This window comes from Carassius carassius, chromosome 17, assembly GCF_963082965.1.
Source record: "Carassius carassius chromosome 17, fCarCar2.1, whole genome shotgun sequence".
NCBI lineage: Eukaryota > Metazoa > Chordata > Actinopteri > Cypriniformes > Cyprinidae > Carassius > Carassius carassius.
Genome location: NC_081771.1, coordinates 25693873 through 25717864, shown reverse-complemented (window position 1 = coordinate 25717864; position 23992 = coordinate 25693873). Strand labels below are relative to the sequence as shown.

The following is a 23992-nucleotide window of genomic DNA, read 5'->3' as shown; positions in this document are numbered from 1 at the left end:
CTGCTTGTTGATTTCTCTTTGGATTACCCATTAAAACCCTACTGTGATTGGATCTCTCACTGGGTCTCCGATCGTAAAATTAAGATTTTAAAATTAATTTGTTAAATTTAGTAAATTGCTCCTGTGGTCATTTGCCAAGACCTGAAGGAATCCTGATTCCTCTCCAAATATTGTAATAATTCCAGTGAAAATAAAATGTGGTAACATTTTTTTAAACCCAGTTAAATATAACTATACAGAACAAAATAAGATAACGTGGTACTCGTGAACAGTCATAAAAATGTACTTTCTTTAAGTACACTCAAGCAGTATTTTATTTGATCAATACTAAGTTGTTGAAAAAAAATCCCTTTCAAAATCGCACATACAGTACTTTTTCGCAAGGTTCACGCTGTGATTTGAACTGCCTGAAAAAGAAATAGTGCCATTGTATGCCAATATGATTAAAATCTGCATCTCTAAATAACTGCAATTTTGACAAACAAACAACATAAGTGTCACAAAAGCACAGAAGGGAAATACTTTATTTATATGTCCACTGTTCAGAAATTCACTGTCATTATGCTGATTAAACCAAAACTAACAAACAGGGCCAATCATTTTTGTTGATTTGTGTTTTAAAGTTTTAATATACTACTTCTGATGTGATGGTAAATTTAAAACATTATATGTGTAGTGAACATCAAAAAACAAGACAAAACAGCTCTAAGTTTTAATTCTATGACTAATTCATTCTCAGAGAATAGTGCAGACACTCAAAGGCAGCAGAAGGCTGTATGGGGTTTATAAATATCATATGAGGAGTTGTATTGCAGGTTGCTGCAAAAATTCACCTCATTGCTCTGTCATGCAAGTGAATTAACTCAAAGAGGGCAAAATGAATTCAAAGTGCAAACAGCACAGACAGTCTAATAACTGTCACATTCTTCTATCAGCTACAGTTTCTAAACAACTGAATTAACTACAGTCAATCATTTAGCAACAATAATTCTTATAACTATTAAATAAAAAATAATAATATAAGCATTAGTTAATATTTTCGTACAGTAAAGTCTCCAAAAGTATTTCAACTGTCTTCATATTGATTCCAATACCATATAGAGTAGCTTTATTTGTAGAAGCACTGTCGTGTTTATACCACTAGATTGCACTGCAGTGCAGACCTAAAATGTCAAATGTGTGCACAAAAGTATACTGACTCACAAAATTACTGACATGGATGAAACCAGTATGATAAAACAAGTGGTGGATTTTTTCGTTGCTATACAGACATATAGTTGTCACATTTAGTTTTGTAGTTCCTTTTGGTAAATCAGTCGGGACACTTGTCCAGACACAATGGCACAGAATGGAATGTCTTTGATCTTGGCAAACAGTTTTACCCCAAAACAGTTGCTCTTTCCAAACTATTCTAGGCAGTAAGAAGAAATATGGAGATGGTGTAAAAGAAAAAAAAAGAATCAAAATGTGTACAATGTTTAAGATATTCATAGTTCCTGTGCTATTCAGTCATTCTCCTTCTCTATCTCACATCATTTTTCACTTCTCCATTATTATCCACTCCTGTTTCAATCATTATTCAGTCTTCTTCCTCTCCTTCAGCGTCAACCTCGCCTTCCTCTTCCTGCATAAACTCCACCATCAGTTCAGCAGTACAGGTGGCTTCTCCCAAACTGTTGACGGCTTTGCAGGTGTACTTGGCATCATCATCAGGACAGACCTCTGAGATCACCAGGCTACAGTGGCCGTCCTCTTCATAGTCAATCTGGAAGTGACGCGTCTCCTTAATAGGCTGGTCGTCTTTGTACCACACAACCTCGGGGTCTGGGTAGCCTTTGTGATACAGTAAAGAACGGTAACAAATTGAAGACACAGTAAAACAGTAACAAATCAAAAACACTGTTAAAAATTAAATGCAAATGCAAGTGGATCACACAACAACAGTCATTGAACTAAGGTCTACCAACAATTAACCAAAAGGGCATACTGTAGCATTTAAATATCAATATGCAGAGTAGTGGATCATATTAAGTGTAAACACGCTGAATCATACCCAGGGCTAATTTGTAAATTTTCTGACTCATTATGATCAAATTGCCAAGCTTTTATATTATTTGTGACTTTTGAACATCACCATATTAAAGGGAGAGAAGGTAGACACAAAATCCTCACAGTATTGTTAATAAGGCAATGGGTAGGTGGAGAAAAGGATGTTTTCATTTTAAATCCTAAAGGAGATTAAAATAACAATACGTTTTAAAAATATACTTTTTTTTTTAAAACTGCTCAACCAAATGGCTAATGGCTAAGAACTAATAATAAGGTTGTATTATAGCTGATAATGTTTGCATGTACAAATAGTGTTTTGTTGCATTAGGATTAAAGTATTTTCTTATTAAATTAAGTAATTACATTTATTAAGTAATTACAATAATTACAAATTTATATTTATAATTTATAACTAAATCCCTTCAGCCCCCTAAAATATGTTGAGACACCATAAAGGCATTTATTTTTCTTTAGCATCCAACAACAATATTAAGTTTTAATAAGAACCTTGAATTTCACTACAAACTAAACTAAAGTATATACCTTTCAGAAGTTTAGAGTAAGGAAATGAATACATTTATTCAGCAAGGATGCATTAAATTGATCAAAAGTGACAGTAAAGACATTTATTTAAATTTAAGGGTTAAGAGCAGAAGAATTATTACTCAGCATAATAGTTCCATGCCAGCGCAGTCCCTCTTTTGCATTAAAAACTACTGTCAAGACTTATCAAAGACAAATTTTTACTAAAGAAAAAACATGTCATAACTGCATGCACCTGGGATTGTGTTCTCACCTGTTTTTATACAGTCTATATGGTTCTCACGCTAAATTGCCTGGTTTAACAAATCTATCCCTTAACGTATAAAAGGTCATTACCCTCAATCTTGCAGTCAAAGCGGGCAGCACTGCCTTCCACCACTTCTACATCCTGTATGACAGAGGAGAAGCTGGGGGCCACAGGGGTGTGGTTTTCATCCTCCACACTCTCAAGAAACGAAGCAGGAGGCTCTTCTGAACACAAACAGATTTATTAATGTGTAATTAACATTTTAACATGTATGACATTCAGTTACAATGTTCAGCATCAATATTGAAAACTGGTTACTGGACCATTACCGTCAGTTGGGGAACTTTTCTTTGGACCGATTCCTCCTAACATCCCCATAGAGCTGAACCTGGAGATGGCTCGCACTGCATTCCCTGTTTTCTGCACAGACACTCACAAACATGAAGAAAACAGTTTCCCATGTAACTCATAGAAATTGATTATTTGTCTAACAAATAAATTAAAATAAACGCCAGTGCTTTCACCTGCCAGCGGCGTCTCAGGATGTACTTCTTCATCCTCTCTTTGGACAGTTGTTTAGCCTCCATATTTTTGGTGTCCTGTTTGAGCCAAGAGTGCTCTAAACACTGAGCGCAGGTTAGTCTGGCCCTATAGAGTGTTATAGAGTTCAGATCAAATGCTTAGAATCCTTTCATCAACATTCAGGATTAATTAAAAACATTTGAGTGATAAGTTTCTTAGCTCAAATTACACCCTGCATTTACAAGGACATGAAGCTTACCTCATGTCCTTTTTTAGGAGACTGCTGATGAAGTCTTTGGCCTGATCTGAAATCTCATCAAATGCCTCATCCTCAAAATCCCAGGTGGCTGAGGTGACATTGGCAAGAGTTTCATTGTCATTGTCTCCCATGAATGGAGAGAGACCACTGACACTGAGGGTAAACAAGAGGAAGGGTATTAGGCAATAATCTCTCCTTCTGTTAGCGCACATTCAACCAAAATATGATGTAAGGTACAACATGACTAAAAGCATCCCTTAAGGCAAATGTTTTATTTATTTATTAAGACATTTTTTTAAACCCTTTTTTTTTTAATTCCGCAAGGACGCATTAAATTTATACATTTATTTTGATCAAATAAATGCAGCCTTAGTGAGAATAAGAGGCTTCTTTAATAAACACAAAACTTTTGAACGGTAGTGTATATATTCTGGATATATTCATATTTATTGATTATGGTGTAACATATTCAGTGAAGTGTGTATTCTGTAAAAAAAAAAAAACAAGCTAAATATCTTATAGTTTATAGATAGTAATGAAGTTATACAGTTTAAAGTAGAGGCGGTATTTAACGATATAGAGGCAATGTTTAGTGGATTTTAATGTTTAGTTCTCATCTGCAATATTTAAATGATAAATCAAGTTTGATCAGGACAATTTTGCAGTTCATAGCAACAAAACTATGTTTAGGAGAGGACTGAGCATTTTATTGTATTTGAATTCATTTTAATGGCTGTTTAGTGTTTTGGAAAAACGATCAAATCAAAAATGGCCTTTTAACACAGGGGGCATTAGCCTCTTGTAACCTGAAGATAAAAGTAACTGACACAAGTCGGTTTAAATATTTATACTTCACCTCCAAGGAATCTAATTTGTGTTTATGTGATAAATTGAAAAAGCAAGCTTGACAAGCGAGTTGTCTAAAAACTAATAATGGCCTTAAAAGGAAATGTTTCCAGTCCTCAGCATTGATTGGTTGTTAGTGACTGTTGGAGGAGTGATACCGATGTTGATGAGATACTGATTTATCACTCACAGAATGTAACAGATGACGCCAATACTCCACATGTCTGTTGGGTAGCTGATAGCTTCGTAGTTGATCACTTCAGGAGCTACAAACTCAGGAGTTCCAAACAGAACTTTCAGAGAACCAGATTCCTCTGAAAACAGAAAAAAATAAAAATTAATTAAAACTGTGCCAGAAAACCAGACGCTGTTTGTTTTTGCAGTTGTTTACACTTGTTTACCTAGCCTTCGAGCAAGTCCAAAGTCAATGAGCTTGATCTTGCTTCCTGTCTTGTTGATACACATGATGTTCTCAGGTTTGAGGTCCAAGTGGACAATGCCCTGCTTGTGGATAAACTGGACTCCATCAATGATCTGCAGCATGTACTTAATCACCTCTCGCTCAGTCAGCTCGAAATCTTCATCAACGATTCGCTCAAACAACTCGCCGCCAGAAATACTGCAGCCAATGGGGACCACAATGACATTATTGTTAAGCGATGCTAACCAATCAATGTCAGACTGCAATCTCAATGCATTGGAACTATTTATGCACATTCCATTTAACAACCAGATGAGCAGTGTCTGGAGTGCTAAAGAATTCTCTTACAGTCAGGGAGATTTAATTCTGGGCTATTTTCCATCATGGCTGCCAAGCTGAAGCAGAGAGCATCCATGCTTTCTTCTCCCCACCTCCCTGTTTCTCCAGCTCACTATATAAGGACATGTGACACGCACTTCTCCCATCACAGGGTGCTGGATTTTACATTCCACTCTTGCCATAAAAAGCTAAACTAGTGGAATGATTTAAAGGTGTTGAAAAAATAACTAACAAACACTACAGCCTGTTCAAAGACACCAGGCAGGGCACACAAGGTAGGTTCACCAAAGTGACCTTATGTGAACACGGCTCCCAAACTGGAACATATCTGATGGCCTATTCATGAAAGCTTTTATTTAGTTAACCTGTATCATGTTAGTCTTTCGGCTTAAAAGATTGAGGATATAGGGACTCACATCTCCAAAACCATGACCATGTCAGATTTTCCCACAAAGGCGTCCACACATTGCACCAGTTTGGGGTGGTGGAGGCTGTTCATGATGTCAATCTCCTGCCTCACGTTTTCTTTTTCCTTCTGTGAGAATGCCTTGATGAACTTCCCTGCCCATACCTTCTTGGTGGACTTTTCCACAAGTTTGAAGACTTGACCAAATTTACCCCTTTTAGAAATAAGAGAAAGGCAATTGAAGAAACTGAAAGAAAGAAATCTGGTACAGTAAATCCAAAATTGTTATATTGATAATGCATCTCGTACGTTCCTAAGCGGTCCTCTATATCATAGAAATCCTTCACGCTGCAGTCTTTCTTAATCACCACATCTCTGTATTCTGGTTCTTTCTCCTCGTCTGTGAAATGAACAGGATATGTGGGAGTCATGTTATTAAACTCTGGATTTAGGAGGGATGGAATGGTGGGCTAATTGCTTTGAACTTCATACCATCATCAGAAACAGTGGCTCCAACTTCTTCCCCTTCCTTTTTCTCTGGAGAAAAGTATGAATGTTTTTTAAAGGTTTAGTCTTTAAGTAGTGCAACAGCTCATCACATTTATACTTTTGCGGTTCAATAGTCTGAGACCACATGCAGTGAATACATATATATATATATTTTTTTTTAATTACACCTGAACAAAAACTGGAAAATGTGTCAGATTTCTTCCTCTTCCCATTCTATTTTTACATGATTTGTCCCCTTTTCATTTATTTAGTTCTATATTTTGGATAATGTGTGAATATATATTCCCTGCAGATTTAACATATATCTACACACAAAAAATATTGAACTAAATGAATAAACACACACACACACACACACACACACACACACACACACACACACACACACACACACACACACACACACACACACACACACACACACACACACACACACACACACACACACATACACACTGATACATTTACATGCACTGATGCATTTGATATAATACATTTCATATATAATATACAATGCAATGCATTTAATATTGATATAATAGACAAAGCAATGCATTTTAATTTAATTCATATAATATAAGATCATTGTTAAACATAAAACACACACACACAGTCAATTTGATAGACTATTGATACATGTGACACATTACATTTGATAACATACTGTATAACATTCATTATATTAATTTAGGCTTATAATATTATAAGACTTGAGTTTATGCCAATTTGAGTAATGCTGCCATAAAGGCAGGAGAAATTCTGAAATTAAAATCATTAACATTGTTATGATGATAGTAGAATGTGTTATGGAAATGCATGTATTATATCAAATAAGAATGCATAATGCAGGAATTTTCACTAGTGGCTTCAGATTTTTGGTCCCCACTGATTCTTTCTCGATCAGTAGTAACACAATTAATCAGATGTTCTTTCTCACCTGTTACCTCCTCCACTCCCACTGTAATGGGCTCAGATTCTGCACTGGGCTCTCCAACTCCATACACATTAACAGCTCGAATGCGGAACTTGTACTGACGATCAGTGAGAAGGTTCTGGACGTGGTATGAGGTGCTGTTACAGGAGGTGAGGTCATTCCATGTGTTGTCGATCGAATTCCAGATCTCCAGGTTGTAGGACTGGACAATGCTGCCTCCATCGTAGGTTGGGCCGTACCAGGAGAGGGTGAGCGAGGACTTGCGGATATCAGAGGCAGCAGGGATGCCGGCTGGGGGATCTGGCTTGTCTGGGACACAGATTTACATTGAAGAGGTCAGCATTAGTTATATAGAAAGCAATGAAGAGAAAGATAGGGAAACTACAAGTAAATATGCTTTATGTTAGTATGTTGTATCAACGTGCTAAATACAGTCTCTCATAATTAAATCCTGCTTCTCATTATGTGTCACTTCCTGTCTTTGCTTACTGTCATACCTACGATAGTGAGGTTGAGTGAGGCCTGCTTGGTACCAAATTTATTCTGCAGTTCAAGAGTGTAGCAACCACAGTGATCTTGGTCACTCGCTGCGATTGTCAGGTGGCTGCTGTTCTCGGTGGTCTCGATGGAAATGCCCCCACTTCCTGGCTTGATCTAAACAGGAGAAGAGTATACAATGTATATAGGACTTTAGGCCTTTAGGCATTCATTTTCTTATTTTCACCTCTTCTTTAACCACATTTACATCAAACATATAAACCAAGTGATCATGAAATCTGATCCCTTATTTAGTAGTTTTTCCAAATTATTTTTTTTGTCTTAATCTCTAGGAAACAACATGTAAAGATCACAATAGACAACAGCAACACCGTCCTCCTCTCATTTCACCATCTGTCATCTAACATTGGTGCCCTAAGGGAGTTCTGCATAATCTCTGCTTCATTGTATACATTAATGTATCAGTTTAAGTGTTTTGTACTACGGATTCTTCAGTTAATCAGCAATGAATCAATCAGTGGTCTCTGATTCCAATGCTCTCTGAAGTTCTCTATACTTGATGAATCACAAAAACCAATCATGCTAATGACACAAACAATGTGAGTCTGCTCACTGTGTGAGAGTGGCAGCGAAAATAAATGCTGGTGCAACCTGGAAGTTTCAGTCTCCTGTTAAAGTTAACAGGTGGGGTATTCAGTAGCACTTTATTTTAAGGTCCAACTCTCTATGACTTTTGCCTCAATAAACTCCTAATTTTTGCTTATATTAATAAGGAAGTTGTTAAGTTTGGATATTGGGTAGGATTAGGGATGTAGAATATGGTCATGCAAAATATGTGCTTTATAAGAACTAATAAACAGCCGATAAGGCATGCTAATAAGCAACTTGTAAATAGTGAGAATTGTATCAGTTCATCATTGAATTCATCTGTCATTACATACTCTCTGTCCTTTTCCTACCGGCTTTTTAAATTTGAGCCAGGTGCAAGTTATGGGTGCAGTCCCTCCAAAGTTGCCCAACAGCTCCACCTTTTCTCCTGCCCTGATCTTCTGATCCCCAGGGAACTGCAGAAACTGTGGCAGAGAACCTGCATGGCATCATAAGCAAACATATGTTCATATTCAGCACAAATAGTTATTCCATATTTTCTCTCTCTGTCTGTCTACTATCAGTATTCTGCAAGACAGCTTATCACACAAGAACGTGTCTCTGTACATGGCCTTCAGGACAAATATTTATTGGGCCATATAAGGAATAATGGGAGAGTAATCTTACCCTGTTTGGCAGGAGCTGGTTTCTTCTTTATTCTGGCTTCATCTGCAGAAGAGCGAGAAAGCATGTATTGACATAAGATAGCATCTAATGCAGCAGTGGTCTACTATGTACATTTTTAGCTAAACATATTTACATAATTATTAAAATAAACATTTCTATAAAGGGAAGGTTTAGCAAAATATTTTCATAGTTTTCTCCTCCTCGTGCTGGCTGAAATATGTATGACTTTCTTTCTTCTACAGAACACAAAATGAGATATCCTTAAGAATGTTGGCAACCATACAGTTTTGGTTACCATTGACTTTCATGGATTAAAAGAAACATTTCCCAAAATATCTTCTGTTGTGTTACATAAAAAAAGAAGAAAAAAAAACTCATAAAGGTTTGGAATCACATGAGGGTAAATAATAAATTACTGTATACTCTTTTTGGGCTAACTATCCCTTTGGATGAACTACAAGCATAATTAATGATTTTAGAAGGATTTAACAATTTTTACAATATTTTGCAGCTTCAAATCGAATAATGATAAACTTTTAATTATTATGCTTTCATACCACCATCAAAAAAAATAGCATTGGTTAGCATCATTTTGCTCATATTATTGACATAATATCTTATTTTTTAATTTAAAAGGTTATTCATCAATATATTTTTATTTTGTTTTATGATAGCAATGATTTTGAAATGGAATTATATGTAGGTTAATAGCCAATAGTTAGATTGTAGGAATTTTACATTTTCTTTTCTTCCTTATTAAATTGATAAATAATAAACAATTAAACAATTCATTAGTCAAAAAAATCCAGTAATCAAACCTGTTCACATGATTTCATGAAATTAAATTTTACACCATTTCAAAGGAAATAACTGGTCAACATTCATCTGAGAACTGACAGGAGTTCTAAGGAAACTGATCAGCATCCAGGGAGAGAGTGTCTGAGTGGACACTGTGTCTTGCTGGAATTCCCCTTATACGGACATGCTAAATATAGGGTCTCCAAGATCCAGGAAGCAGTGGCTCTCTCTCTCCACTATTTATTTAAGGTTTGATCGCCGTCAAGAAACAATGCAACATGTAAACCCCACTAATACTCCAGCACACTCCAAACAGAGAGACTGAGAAAGGGGGAGAATAGGGGTGAGGAAGACAGAGAGGACAGTCAGATCTTTATGTGTTTCAGCTCACAGAAGTCTACCATTTTAGGCCTTCTCTTCGTCTTCAGTTGCTTCTTTCCTATCTTTCATTTTCTCTCTTATGCTTGGAGAGACCTGAACTTTTTCCACAAGCACTGTGAGAATAAGATGTACTCTGTTCTAGTATTTGCCAGTAACATGCTTTTCGTGCACTAAATTGTAAATCACTTTGACATTGTTTGTTAAGAGCGTAACTGCAATGTAAATGTGAACCATTTAGAGGCTGCTATATGCTTATGAAATACTAGAAGACTAAATGCAGCAGTACAACTGGTTGCCTATTGTTCCAAAACACCATCGGCTGAGTTTATTTTCTACTCTATCGTGATCACATGGATTAAAATGTAGGATCTAGTGTGACCATTGTGTTAAAAGCTGGAACAAAACAAACAGGCAAACCATTTGAGCACTATAGATACAATCTGCCATCAGATACTGTGGGATGGAAATCCTCTTTGGGAGTCTATATAGAGTGCGCGTGATGACCATTGTTCCCGTCTGTAAGGTCAACTTCTCAGATGACAAATATTTTTGAAAGGGAAATTGGAATTAAATGTTCACTAAATAAAACAGAATTAAGGACTAGATGCTTTTGCCAACAATTCAAGATGATTAAGGACATCAAAGGGAGAAAATGGACTCTAATGAAACTAAATAACTAAACTAAATAACTAGGAAACTAAAATGTTTCCTACATCAAAGGAAAACAAACACAAGGCCTATTTACAGTACGCCAAGACTGAATATTTGTTGTAGACAGGATTTTGAATATAAACAATGGATTTTTATATATAAAGAAATATACAGTATACTACATTACAAATTTCAGATGTATGATTGTTTATAAAATTTCACTATATTATTGCCCAGCTCTTTATATAAAGTATGTCCAACTTTGTCTGCATATTTATCCACATATATACTTATGTAGTCTAATATCTCAATTGCTTCTATCATCACAAAATGTAAAGTATATTATCACTGAGCTCTAATTTAATGAATGCGACTATAAGGCATGATCCGACTTGATTTTACTTTAAAGGTGCTCTCATAAATGAACAGTTCACCTAGATTTGAAAATTCTGTTGTTGTTTACTAATCCTCATTTTGAAACCTGTATTGCTGTCAGTTTTCAGGTGGACCACAAAACAAGTTTTTTTAAAAATTATTATTATCTTAATCCATACACTTTAATATGGAAGAGAGCAGCTTGAACATTCTTCAAAATGTCTCCTTTTACTAATGGAAGACGTGCTGATGATCATGATTTGGAAATGACATGAGATTGAGTAAAAGATTAATGACATTTCATTCCTTTATAAATAAACTACTAACATCACAAGTAAACAGGCCACAACATGTGTCCTCACTCACTTTCTGTAGTGGGAGTTGCAGAAGAGCTCTTCCTGTTTTTCTTGTCTGCTGATGGGTTTGAGGGATCTAGAGGAATGCAAAAAAAAAAAAAAAAAAAAAAAAAAATTAACAATAATTTCCCCTTTTTTGTTTCAAATAAACCCTAATTATGAGTTTAGGAGGAATTTGTCATTGTTAGTATTGCTGTTGGGTTACTGGTATTGCACCCTCACTTAATATTATATGTTTCCAATGACATGCATAAGGGGAAGTCTAGAAGACAGAACACTTACCATCTACAGTGACCATACAGGAACACTCTGTTTTACCATGTGCATTCTCAGCCTTACATGTGTAGTGTCCTTCGTCCTCTGGTAGAGCCTTGTCGATTGTAAGTGAACACTTTTCACCTGATGTGAAACAAGAGGTAGCATTTAATAACAAGTGCATATGACAACTTAATTGTTTTGAATATTCAGCCTTATTATTAACTAAAAACTAAATGCTGGGTTTACATTGTTAAAAACTCTTATGCCAGTTGCAACCCTTAACAGCTATTGAGGCTTGACTCTGAAAGAAAGGATACTTGATTTCCAAGAATAAAATCTAATAATAATAATAATAATAATAATAATAATAATAATAATAATAACATGGAATAGTCAACTGTTTTTTTCCCATATTACCCATAGGCTTCAAATTCTATAGTTCTCCATAAATATATATATATATATATATATATATATATATATATATATTTTTTTTTTTTTTTTTTTTTTTAATGCAGATGATTCCATTAGCACAAATTATTAATGTGAACATATCACCACAAATATCTGAACCAGGGGCCGGTTTGTATATTTTTACACTTAAGAATTAAGTTAATATTTTGTGTTCCTACCACAGGTCTTAGGAATGCTCTTCTGAGACAAAACCAAGACAAATTTTAATTCCTGGAAGTAATATTCTTAAGAATCAGTATAAATAACCATTAAGTTACCATAACATCAGACTTGCCTTAACCCCCAAAAATAAGATGTTCAATTAAAATTTTATTTGGTTTAATATTAAACCTGTAATTTTCTTAAGGAAAAAAAATAAGATTTTCTTAAGAAATTTAAGAATAACACTTTCATAAATGAACATTCCTACAAACAAAAAGAAGATTTTGATGAATCCATATGCTGCTTTCTGAACATAAAATTGACCAGAACAACCAAGAGCCTGAAGCACTGGATACTGTAGGGGTAGGGGACACCCATCACATCCCTGTTTGATTTAGACTCAGGGAATCCTCTATTGCTATTTCAGAACTTTCTAATTGTGACTTAGATCATCATTCTGTCTCATGTAGGTGGAAGGGGTTAGAGAGACCTTAAACCCTCAGATCAAATAACCTAACGTGAATGAGCTCAAAGAACCAAGATAACACTCACTGAGTGGTCCATTTGGCAGTGAATCAGACTCAGCTTTAAGATCATTCCTCTCAGCATGTGATTTACAACACAGCTTAGAACTCTAAAGTAGGGACTTTAGGAAAAGAGGTTTTAAAGCTGTCCTCATCATTAAATAACTCTTTAGACCCAAGGTTATCGAATTTCATTGGAACTGTCTGTCACATTTAAACATCTATTAATCAAAAGAGATAAAGAACTGTGTAGAAAATACAAGATCAATAGTATTTGGCATTGTAAACTGTGAAAATGTCAAACGTATCTACTTTCATACCTTCCTGTGATAAGACAATGAACTTGGATGCCTTCACAATTTTCCCATCAAGAATCCAGGTGATGACAGCTTGGGGGTCAGAGGTCACCTGACACTCTAACCTCAGCCTCTCTCCATCCACCACAGTGATGTCACCGAGCGGCTGTTTGAAAACGGGCAGCTTTCCTGTATCCTTCTTTCCTCCATTCACAACTTTTGCCCCTTTGTCGTTTGTCTCTGTTATCTGTCCACCAGTTGTCTTCTTCTCTGGGGTGGCTTTCTCCTTTTTTTCAGTTGTCCCTGCATCAGTGCTGCTGGCTTTCTTCTCTGTTGTTGCGTTTTCCTTTATGTTAACCTTTTTATCAATTGCACCACCATTTACACCATTGACATCACTTTGCTTTTCCTTCTGTGGTGTCTTGGGTGCTAGCTTTGATGAATTCTGTTCATTTTTCTCAGTTTTCTCTGGTTCTGGTGCTTGCTTCTTATTCAGGATGGACCTGAAGTCTGAAGGTGCGCTGCTTGGAAGTGGTGTGGCAGCAGGTGCTTTGGGTGAACCATCTTTCTTGTTGAGCAATGACCTAAAGTCAACCTTTGTTGGGGTGCTTGTCTTGATCTCAGACCCTGGCTTAGGCCCCGAACGGGGCTTTAGAGCTGCCCTAAAGTCTGTCATCTGGCTTCCTTTCCTAATCTCTAGAAATTAAAACCAAATTTATGAAAGCTCTTTTTGTCAGTCCCTCTCAGCTCCTTAAGTTGGGGTTTCTTCAAGCTGTAAATGAATACGGATGTCCAGTTGTATGAACGTTCCTTCACGATCCCACTGATCCAGTGACTTTGTGGAGGTCCTGCTCTGTCTGTGGTCACTGTGCAACTCTCTGCTCTCCCCTCTCAAAACACTGCTGGGACAACCCCTCTGGACCAGAATGAAAGAGGGAGGAGAGAATAGAGGGTAGAGAGAGGACATACAAAGGGAAGGAGAGAGATATGTGAGGGTGGGGAGTGGAATTGGAATGTTTAAAAGCTTAGACTCCATTCTATAATAGGTTAATTGGAGACGGGAACACATTTCATATCTGTGTGGCATCAAAGGGGGGAGCGCCATTGCCTTATTAGGGAAACACTTCCAGTGCATGGGCATCAACACAGCGGAACAGAGCTAGGAGGTAAACAGATGGCAAGATAGCATTAGAATCTGATACATTATTAGTATGTTAAGAACATAAATGCAGATAAACATCATTAGTAACTTGATGTGGAGTTACGTTAACTGAAAGGCAAGAATAATTTGCAAAGAAAGAGAATCTCACTGTTTCTTTGGTGCTTGGACAGAAACCAGAAAAGAAGTGTTCTGTTTATTCCGTGGGTGTTTCTTTGGATGCTCCTAACTTTTTGACCTCTCTATAAATGGGGGCCCCTCACTGGGCCAGTTCGAAGATGCATTACACCAATCAGAGTTGAGTTGCATGTCTGCAACAGTTTATATTAAAATGTTACATGGGTAGCCTTATATGGCTATGAACCTATCTGTTACTCTTCTACTTGTGCGTGTGTGTGGAAGATGGACACATCATGGGAATGTCTCCTAGATAAAATAGCTTCCTGTGCTGTTTTGCTTCACCACAAAGTGAATTGGTGAGTGAATTTTCCATTGCTGCTGGTGTTAGACAGTCAAACTCACATCTTTAAATTAATCTCCCTTATATTCTGCAAAAGTCCAGTCCTCAATGGCAATCCTATAGAGATCTTAGAGATAACCATAATGATGGAATGGGACGTAATTTCATGAGGCATAATGAACAGGTCTGTTTGGGTGCAGCTGCTGATATCTGATGATTAGAAATACTTTTAAATAGGAGATTTGAAAACAAAGTCTCATTTTGTGTTGGAAAAAGCTGGAAAACACATTACTATGGTGTGGGTTTTAAACTCTTGTCAGCAAAATTCCAGATTCTATTGTTAACAACAAAACAATGGTAAAGGATACATCATGAAAAGACCCTCGCTGCCTTGTTCTGAGAGTTTATCTTCGGCATTAGGGCAGGAACATTAACCAGACTTATAAGGAACAAACAAAAAGAGTATCTCATTTTTAACTGCCATCCATTTATGCGCTATCCTCAAGCTTTTCCACAGCTGTACTCTGCTATAAATATATCTCTTAGCTTGGAATCTATAAGCACACCTATTTTTTTTTTTACACTGTTATTAAGCGTACCACGGAGAAGACAGTTTTTAAAGCATTAATTGTGCAAAATAAAGCCAACTATCAAAGAGAAAGAAGGAAACTTTAGAACATCACTTTTATTAACCTTTATTAAATTAAAGCTAATTTATTCAAACTGGTAAACTGTGACTGTCTACAGGAAGCATTTATTATATGAATTAGCTTTGCTAAACATACAAAAACAGAAACAGTCCAACAATAATAATTTATTCAAAAGCAAGCAAAAGCACATTGCTTATTCTTTAAAGAATTGTTTATCAGGCAAAAAAAAAAACTAAAAGCCTAAAGAAAATACATGAAGGGAATAAACAAAGCCCCAACCATTTAGCTGTCATCAAAAGTTTTTGAACTATTTTAAAGCTATAACAAGAAATAAGTTAGATGTTCCAGGCAGTTGTTTGCATCTGATGATAAACTCGATGAAAATAACTGACTGGAGAAAAAAAAAATAGCAGGAATGTGTAGAATGAAGAGTATAAGCATGAGTTAAGTGGAAACTCTCTACCTTTTGGTTATGATAATGAATATGAGTATGTCTGATGCAGGGGCGTAGCCATCTTTTCAGAAGTGAGGGGGACAGAAATCACACACACACACACACACACACACACACACACACATATATATATATATATATAAAACATTACGATATAACATTTCTGTAATCTATAGAGCCTACTATAGTCAACAGTTTTTTAACAGTAAGATTTTTATGGTTTGAAAGAAGTCTCTTCTGCTCACGAAGCCTGCCTTTATTTCATCCAAAGTACAGCAAAAGCAGTAATATTGTGAAATATTTGTACTTTTTAAAATAACTGTTTTCTATTTGAATATATTTTAAATGTAATGTATTCCTGTGATCAAAGGTGAATTCTCAGCATCATTCCTCCAGTCTTCAATGTCACATTAATCAGAAATCATTCTAAAATGATGATTATCAATATTTAAAACAGATGAGTACATTTTTTCAGCATTCTTTGATGAATAGAAGGATCCACAGATCAGCATTTGTGTGAAATAAAAAGCTTTTGCAACATTATACACTATATCATTCAAAAGCTTAGTCAGTATATATATATATTTTTGTTTTGTTAAATAAATGATAGAAATTACTTGTATTTAGCAAGGATTATTTAAATTGATCAAAAGTGATGATAAAGGCATCATTTGACAAGAGATTTCTATTTTAGATAAATGATGCTCTTTTGAACTTTCTATTCATCAAAGAAACCTGAAAAAATTATACTCAGCTGTTTTCAACATTATTAGAACCTTAAGACTATATGTTTTTAAATGTGAACATACTGTACAAACTGTATAAACTGCATTTTCTCTCAAGGGTTAACACAATAGTTAGTCTCAGTGACGCCCTGGACTACATACAATAAAACAATAAACATGTCAAAATGGGAGTACACAAGTGAGAAATTTCTAATTAAAAAAATAAAACAACAGTGGGTGTGAGAGAATAGGGGGCATCCCTTAATATCCTTGCCGAGAGTGGTGTGAAAGGAACATTACTATATGCTTTGTATGGAGAGGATCTCATCTGTGGCAGACAAGCAAGGGGACAATGTTTACAGAACAGCTTGTGTGGTCTTTCTTCTTCTGAGACCAGAACCTTATATGTCCATAAAGACTTAATAAGCACTTCTCATACCAGTCATGATTCAAGGCTTCTGCATACTGTTCTTTTCTGAGAATGTTGTCTGGTAATATATAATGTTTCACATGTCACTTTGAAAGATGGATGTTAGTTATATCATAAGTTCATGATTCATGGCTGTTACTACAATACTATATGAACCTCAATTAATATGGTATTGGTATACTGACAATGACATTTCACCCAATTTTTATTTAAATTAATTTTAATTGTGATTAATTTTTAATTAATTTTAAGTTATTCAAAATATAATACAGTGTGTATATATAAGACCTCTAACACTAGCTTGATCTATTCTTTTTCTGTTCTATCTGTTTTCTTTTTATTTATTATATTATTTAAAAGCCCTTGCCATGTGTACTGTGTTAACCCAACTGAGACTTGTTATAGCACTTATATATCATTGCTCTTTTTGTTGTTTTTGATTGCTTCCACTGTCCTCATTTGTAAGTCGCTTTGGATAAATGCGTCTGCTAAATGAATAAATGTAATGTAAATGTAATTCACACTTTAACATACGTTTGTTTTTAAAGAAATATAAATTATTATACATTTTTGATAAAATACTGATTATAAATGATTTGATGATGACCAAGGAAAGTACTTTAGTACTTTTTATGTGATAATTAAACATTTTACATTTTAGAGTCATCAGAAAATAGTTATAGACATGTTGGTGAAAATGCTCATTAATGTAGACATAAAACAAGGGAAAGCATGATGGTTGGAACAAGGCTTTCTTCAATTAGGAATGAGCTACAGTGATAATATTACTGCACACACTCAATTAGCCCCTCATCCTTCCTGGAAGAAAGCAGCCTCGTGTAACTATTCCTTCTACAAAAAAATAATAAAAAATTCATATATCATATCATATGTCATTTTAATCAGTGCTTTCATGTGTTGAAGATGTTGTGTCAAGGTAATATAGCAAGTTGTATTGTGGCTGTCAGGCTGTAGGGACAGTTGCATAACTTTGTTATAATCTTCCCAATATGCTGCACCTTACCATGTAAAAGTTTGCCATAACATTACAAAATTATTAATTTTATGAACTAATAAAGAACCCCTTTCAATAGTCAGGTCAATAGACAGGTTTTTAAAAATCTAATGTGGCCTAATGTGGAATTTCTTTCTATCTCACTCTTTCTGTCTCTCTCACACACACACGCACACACACACACACACACACACACACACACACACACACACACACACACACACACACACACACACACACACACACTTATAAAGACAGTTAAATAAAATGGTTGATTTGCCTAATTTGATTCTGGACAGTAAGACTGAATACTACTTGGTTAACTGCTAGTTAGGCAAAAGTTTTAACATAGTGGCTATGTTTATGCAACTGGCCCCAGTCAACTTTCACAGAAGTTAACAGAAGTAGGAAATTATTAAGTCTCAGTTTTCCAACTGAATGGAACAAATGTTGCAACCTCTCCCCTATATACAAAAAAATTGGTATATATGTTTCGAACTTTGAATATGTTTTAAACTTTTTTTTGCCTTTTTCTTTATTATTTTCTTTATATTTATTGTCTTCATTATCTAAAACATTCTTAATTGTCACTGACCCAGGTGACCATAGAATCTAAAATCTATGAAAGTTGTAAACAAGACTAGACTGAGGAAAAAAGACTAGGTCTGCCATCTTGTGGCAGATAATTTGAGCCAGCTGTCCTCATGTGAAATGAGGTATGAGAGAGAAACGTTAAGAAATGTTTCTGTTATCTGTCTACAATATACGAGAATCATGAAGCCGAATTTGTGGTCTTTATTAAACCTTATTTAATGCTTGTTTGACCTAAATATGGAACAACTGGACCAGTCTGTACATAAACTGACCTATATCTCCAGACAGACGACCTGATTGGTAAGTGCAGCCGACACGTCACAGTGGGCCGGATTACAGTACATTCACTTCCGCATTACTGTACTGCATTGATTTAATGAAACTGGTTGGTTATGCTGAAGTTTTAGACGCAGTTAGCGTTGTCAGAAAAAAAATTGTCTTAGAAGCAGATTTTTATTTCGTGAACAAAATTGGTAACTTGGTAATTCATTTTCATAAACAGATTTCTATTAAATAATTAAAAACTAGTATCACAGTATTCAGTCGTCTAAAAGAGTGAACCGCCTCATAACTGAAAAATGTTAAAAGCGATTATCCTAATTGGGGGCCCTCAAAAAGGTGAGATTTTAGTTTATTATCATTATTGTTGTTGTTTCTAACAGTACGAATGTTATGAATAAAAGAATTATACCGCAACAACATTATCTCATATGATGACGTGGCGCAAAGGACGTAGCTACGTGATGGCGTCTGATATGTTAAACACGAATTAGCTGTACAAAGTTACGGTCTTTTAAATTAGTAAATATGGCGATGTATGGATTGTAAAACCTGTTAGAATACACATTTCATAAAAATGCCCTGCGTTCAGGCACCAGGTTCCGCCCCCTGTCATTCGAGGTGCCCAAACCTCTGTTTCCCGTGGCAGGAGTTCCCATGCTGCAGCATCACATAGAAGCCTGTGCCCAAGTAAGACACTGCAGACTATGATTAGATCACATGTAAAGCATACAGCTGAACGTTCTTCACAGTAATCAATATCTGTTTTGAAAGATTGCCATGTTTTATTCTTTTACAGGTTCCTGAAATGAAAGAGATCATACTAATAGGTTTTTATCAGCCCAATGACGAGCTAAACCGCTTTATTTCTTCTGCACAGCAAGAGCTTAAAATCCCAATCAGGTAGATACCAGTTCAGATCAGCAGATATTTTAAATGAAGACAAATTTAACAAATTTTATTGTGTTATATAATACAGATGATATTTATACTAATATTTTGTCTCACCACATCTGATAGTCCTGTAATTTAAAAACTTGTCAAATACATAGGCTTAATGCAATTTATTTCTTTTTGAATCTGAAGGTACCTGCAGGAGTTTGCCGCCCTGGGTACTGGAGGTGGGATCTATCACTTTCGTGACCAGATCTTGTCTGGGGGTCCGGCTGCTTTTTTCCTCATGAATGCTGATGTATGCTCAGAGTTCCCCTTGCAGGAAATGCTCCAGTTCCACCGTCAACATGGAGAGAATCATTGTGGAGTCTTACTTGGGACAACAGTAGGTTTATTTTTAGTAATTAGTGGGTAATATGATTTTTGGATATAATATAATGTCATATAATATAATATTTAGGGCTGTCAGTTTAACGTGTTAAAAATAATGTGATTCAAATATTTTAACGCAGTTAACAGACTGGTCCCGCGCCAAGACCAATACATCATATTACATTTCATAAGCTTTCCTGTTGAAAAATATGATACTACATAAATGCAGTTATACCCTAAAATTCAAGATATTGGGGCAAGAGTGTCCCTGTATGAGTTTTTGTCTCATATTTATATCATATGATAAGCGATGGAGCATCATTAAAAAAAAGTTCAAGGTAGTTCACCCCAAAATTTTAATTCTTCATCAATTACCCTCATTTAGTTTCAAACCTGTATGGCTTTCTTCTTTTGCACAACATGAAATAAGGTGTTTTGAAGACTTTTGGTAATTAAGCTCTTTTGGTAACCAATGACTTTCATTGTATGAACAAATAAATACGGAGATGTTACTCAAATGATCTTCTTTTATGTTCCATAGTTTATGTTAGGCCGTTGTAGTGTAAATGTTTATGTGTTCTAAATTTTATGTTGAATCAAATGAAAGATTTCTTTCTAAAGCTACAGTTTGAAATGTATCCTTGATTCGTTCTCATTGAACATTATAATGGATTTAAATGACCTTTTGTGGGTAATTTTACAGCCAAATTTAATTTGTGATTAATTCGATTAATTAATCGACACATCTTGTAATTACTTAGATTAAATATTTGAATCGGCTGACAACCCTAATAATATAATATAATATAATATAATATAATATAATATAATATAATATAATATAATATAATATAATATAATATAATATAATATAATATAATATAATATAATATAATATAATATAATATAATGTACTGTTCAAAAGTTTAAACTTTTTTTTTATATTTTATAGTTGTGAAAAAAGTATCTTATGTTCACCAATAACAAATTTATTTCACCAGTAGCACAGTAATAGCAGTAATATTATAACATTTTACTATTAAAAGATAACAGTTTTCTATTTTAAAATATTTTAAAATGTAATATATTTCTGTGATGGCATAGCTGATATTTCAGCAGCCGTTATTATATTCTTCAGTGTCACATGATCTTTCAGAAATCATACTTAATCATAAATAATACATTTTTATATTTTTATTTTTATTTTTTTTATCAATGTTAAAAATAGTGGAAACAGTGGTAAAGTGTTTCAGGGTTTTTTCTATATCTCTCTCATTGCAGGCCAATAGAACACAATCTCTGAACTACGGCTGCATTGTGGAAAACCATGAGACAAATGAGGTACCAGAAATAAATATGTACTATTTATATGTAATGTAAGACTGCTTCCTTGTACACTAATTCATATGATCTGAAGGACAAGCATTGTGTTAAAAAAAATGCCTTTAAAAAGATATGTACTTTTTCACATTATGCTAATTATCACTCATTTCTTTCAGGTGCTCCATTTTGTGGAGAAACCCAGTACTTTTGTAAGTGACATTATCAACTGTGGGATCTATTTGTTCACACCAGATATTTTTGGCCATATTGGGATGGTTTTCCAGAGGAACCAGCGGGAGAGGATCCAGTGAGTGTCACTGACATAATTTAGCCTCTAAACTCCTTTGAAACCTTCACCGGACAGATTTACGTGTATAATAATAGGTCAGCCTGACCTGTTTGCACTGAAATGAGTTATTTTTTTCCACAGGGAAGAACTCACTAATGGCAAGCAGATGTCAGAGGTGATTCGGCTAGAACAGGACATCTTTACAACCCTAGCAGGACAGAAAAAACTCTTTGTCTACAAAACACAGCATTTCTGGAGTCAGATAAAGTCTGCAGGGTAAATTCTCTCAAATTTGACCTGTTATCTCCCATTTCTGTCACTGTTTCTAATACATGATGTTATATAACGTAACACAGGTCAGCAATATATGCTAGTCGTTTGTACCTCAAGCAGTACCATCAGACACATCCTGAAAGACTGGCCACAAACCAAGATGGAAGCCCCAAAATAATAGGTATGTTGCATGAAGAATTATCTCTGAACAAGTTTATCTTAAAGCTGTGTTTTTATCAAACCCAATTCACCTATGTAAATACAGAACACACTAGTTGTATTATATAATCCAATGCAGTTAACAAGGTCACTGAAAAATTGTTTTCCACCTTCAGGGGATGTTTATATCCACCCTACAGCAAACATCGATCCCTCTGCTGTGGTAAGTACGTGGGCAACAACTTATATACAGTAAATATATGCTTCTGCATTATATTCAATTTCTTTCTCTCCATTCAGTTGGGTCCTAATGTTTCCGTCGGCAAAGGGGTGACAATTGGAGGAGGCGTAAGATTGAGGGAGTCCATTATTTTACATGGAGCCGTGTTACAGGTGAAGTGGGTCACAATGACATTCAGACATTAGAAAGAAATGTGACATTGTTTATTATTAAATATATGGGTTTCTCTTTCAGGATCACTGTTGTGTGTTGAACAGTATTGTTGGGTGGGACAGTACAGTGGGGAAATGGGCAAGAGTAGAAGGAACTCCAAGTGACCCCAATCCCAACGACCCATATGCCAAGATTGACAGCGAGACTCTGTTCAGAGATGGAGGTCTAACCCCATCCATCACCATCCTTGGTATGAAGTTTCCTTTGGTATAAAAATATAGAATTTAAAAGCTTTGTAACAATATAAATGTAATTTTTGATCAGTTTAAAGCATCATTAATTAATAAGTACACTTTAAAATTATACTGACTTCAAACTTTTGAATGGTAATATAATATAGCCATGTTGTAACTACATTACAGATAATCTAAAAAATAATAAATAATAAATACGACGTACTGGTTGGTTTCTTCCAGAAGGTGGAGCTGTTCCTTAAGAAGTTATAACAATCATCTTGCAGTTCTTTTCACAACAGGAAGATTGTCTGACCATCTAAACTCTATATTTTCCTTCTAGGCTGCAACGTGAGTATTCCATCAGAGGTCATCATTCGGAACTCTATCGTCTTGCCTCATAAAGATCTCAACAGGAGCTTCCAAAACCAGATTATCCTATAGAAGACACTTTCCTCTACTGTCTTTGTGAATAAACACTGTACATTGGGTCATGTAGAAAGTATATAGCCTAAAGATTGCACAATGTTCTGTTTATTGTTTATCATTATTTCATGTTTATGTATTTGGTAGTTACAGTCCAGAGAAAATAAGTCCACTTGTGTGGTCAATTTGTATTGCAGTAATATAGCGTGAATAATATTGTTCAATGGGGTTCAGTTTTCCTGATAATTTTAGGACTGGGAATTTTGTATTTAATATCTTGTTCTAAGTTGATACAGCAGCCTCATACACATATAGTAGATTACAGTAGTAGACAACACTAGAGTTTACTTTTATTTTAGTTGTATTCCATAATTACAAATCAGACATGCCTGTATTTCCTTTTCAGTAAAATGAAGAGTGAGAAATTTGAAGGTACATATTTTTTGGCAGGAAAGGAAAAGATGTTGATAAGGTTTTGTTTTTTAACAAATAAATAAATGAATTATGATTTTATTCCTGTTTATTCCTGAATTCTTCATGTTCTCTGTTACAAACATGTATTAAAATCATCTACTAACAGAAATTTAGAAACATCAGAACATGTGGGGTCCCCCGTGAGCACAAATTTAGCCTAATGCGTTTGTATTTTAATTAAAAGACCAGGAAAATGTAATCGAATGCATCATAATGTTTTAAATGTGTTGCTTAAGTTTACATATATCAAATTATTGTATTAATGGGTGGATACAGCTGTCGCTAC

General features: G+C 35.1%; 2 protein-coding genes across 3 annotated transcripts; one reads left to right on the top strand and one right to left on the bottom strand.

Moving 5' to 3' along the window:
• Positions 1 to 506: 506 nt before the first annotated feature.
• On the bottom strand, positions 507 to 14003 carry mylkb (myosin light chain kinase b). 2 transcript variants are annotated; one of them, XM_059571417.1, is made up of 17 exons: positions 13128 to 14003; positions 11693 to 11809; positions 11421 to 11486; positions 8850 to 8891; positions 8534 to 8661; positions 7574 to 7730; positions 7080 to 7385; positions 6125 to 6169; positions 5942 to 6032; positions 5643 to 5846; positions 4868 to 5085; positions 4657 to 4780; positions 3621 to 3773; positions 3364 to 3487; positions 3169 to 3259; positions 2929 to 3060; positions 507 to 1833 (listed from the first exon to the last, which is right to left on the bottom strand). In XM_059571417.1, exons 1-17 carry the CDS (start codon positions 13777 to 13779, stop codon positions 1580 to 1582), a joined length of 2904 nt encoding a protein of 967 aa, XP_059427400.1. In that variant the 5' UTR covers positions 13780 to 14003; the 3' UTR covers positions 507 to 1579. The 2 variants fall into 2 exon arrangements, with proteins under 2 accessions (XP_059427400.1, XP_059427399.1); XM_059571416.1 differs by having other exon boundaries at positions 2929 to 3063; positions 13128 to 14002.
• Positions 14004 to 18927: 4924 nt separating this feature from the next.
• Positions 18928 to 23737, top strand: gmppab (GDP-mannose pyrophosphorylase Ab). Its single transcript, XM_059570234.1, has 12 exons — positions 18928 to 19208; positions 19462 to 19559; positions 19669 to 19772; positions 19956 to 20148; positions 21417 to 21476; positions 21635 to 21765; positions 21889 to 22023; positions 22104 to 22201; positions 22356 to 22402; positions 22480 to 22572; positions 22655 to 22823; positions 23150 to 23737. The coding sequence occupies exons 1-12, from the start codon at positions 19169 to 19171 to the stop codon at positions 23248 to 23250; spliced, it is 1269 nt and encodes a 422-aa protein (XP_059426217.1). The 5' UTR covers positions 18928 to 19168; the 3' UTR covers positions 23251 to 23737.
• Positions 23738 to 23992: the final 255 nt, after the last annotated feature.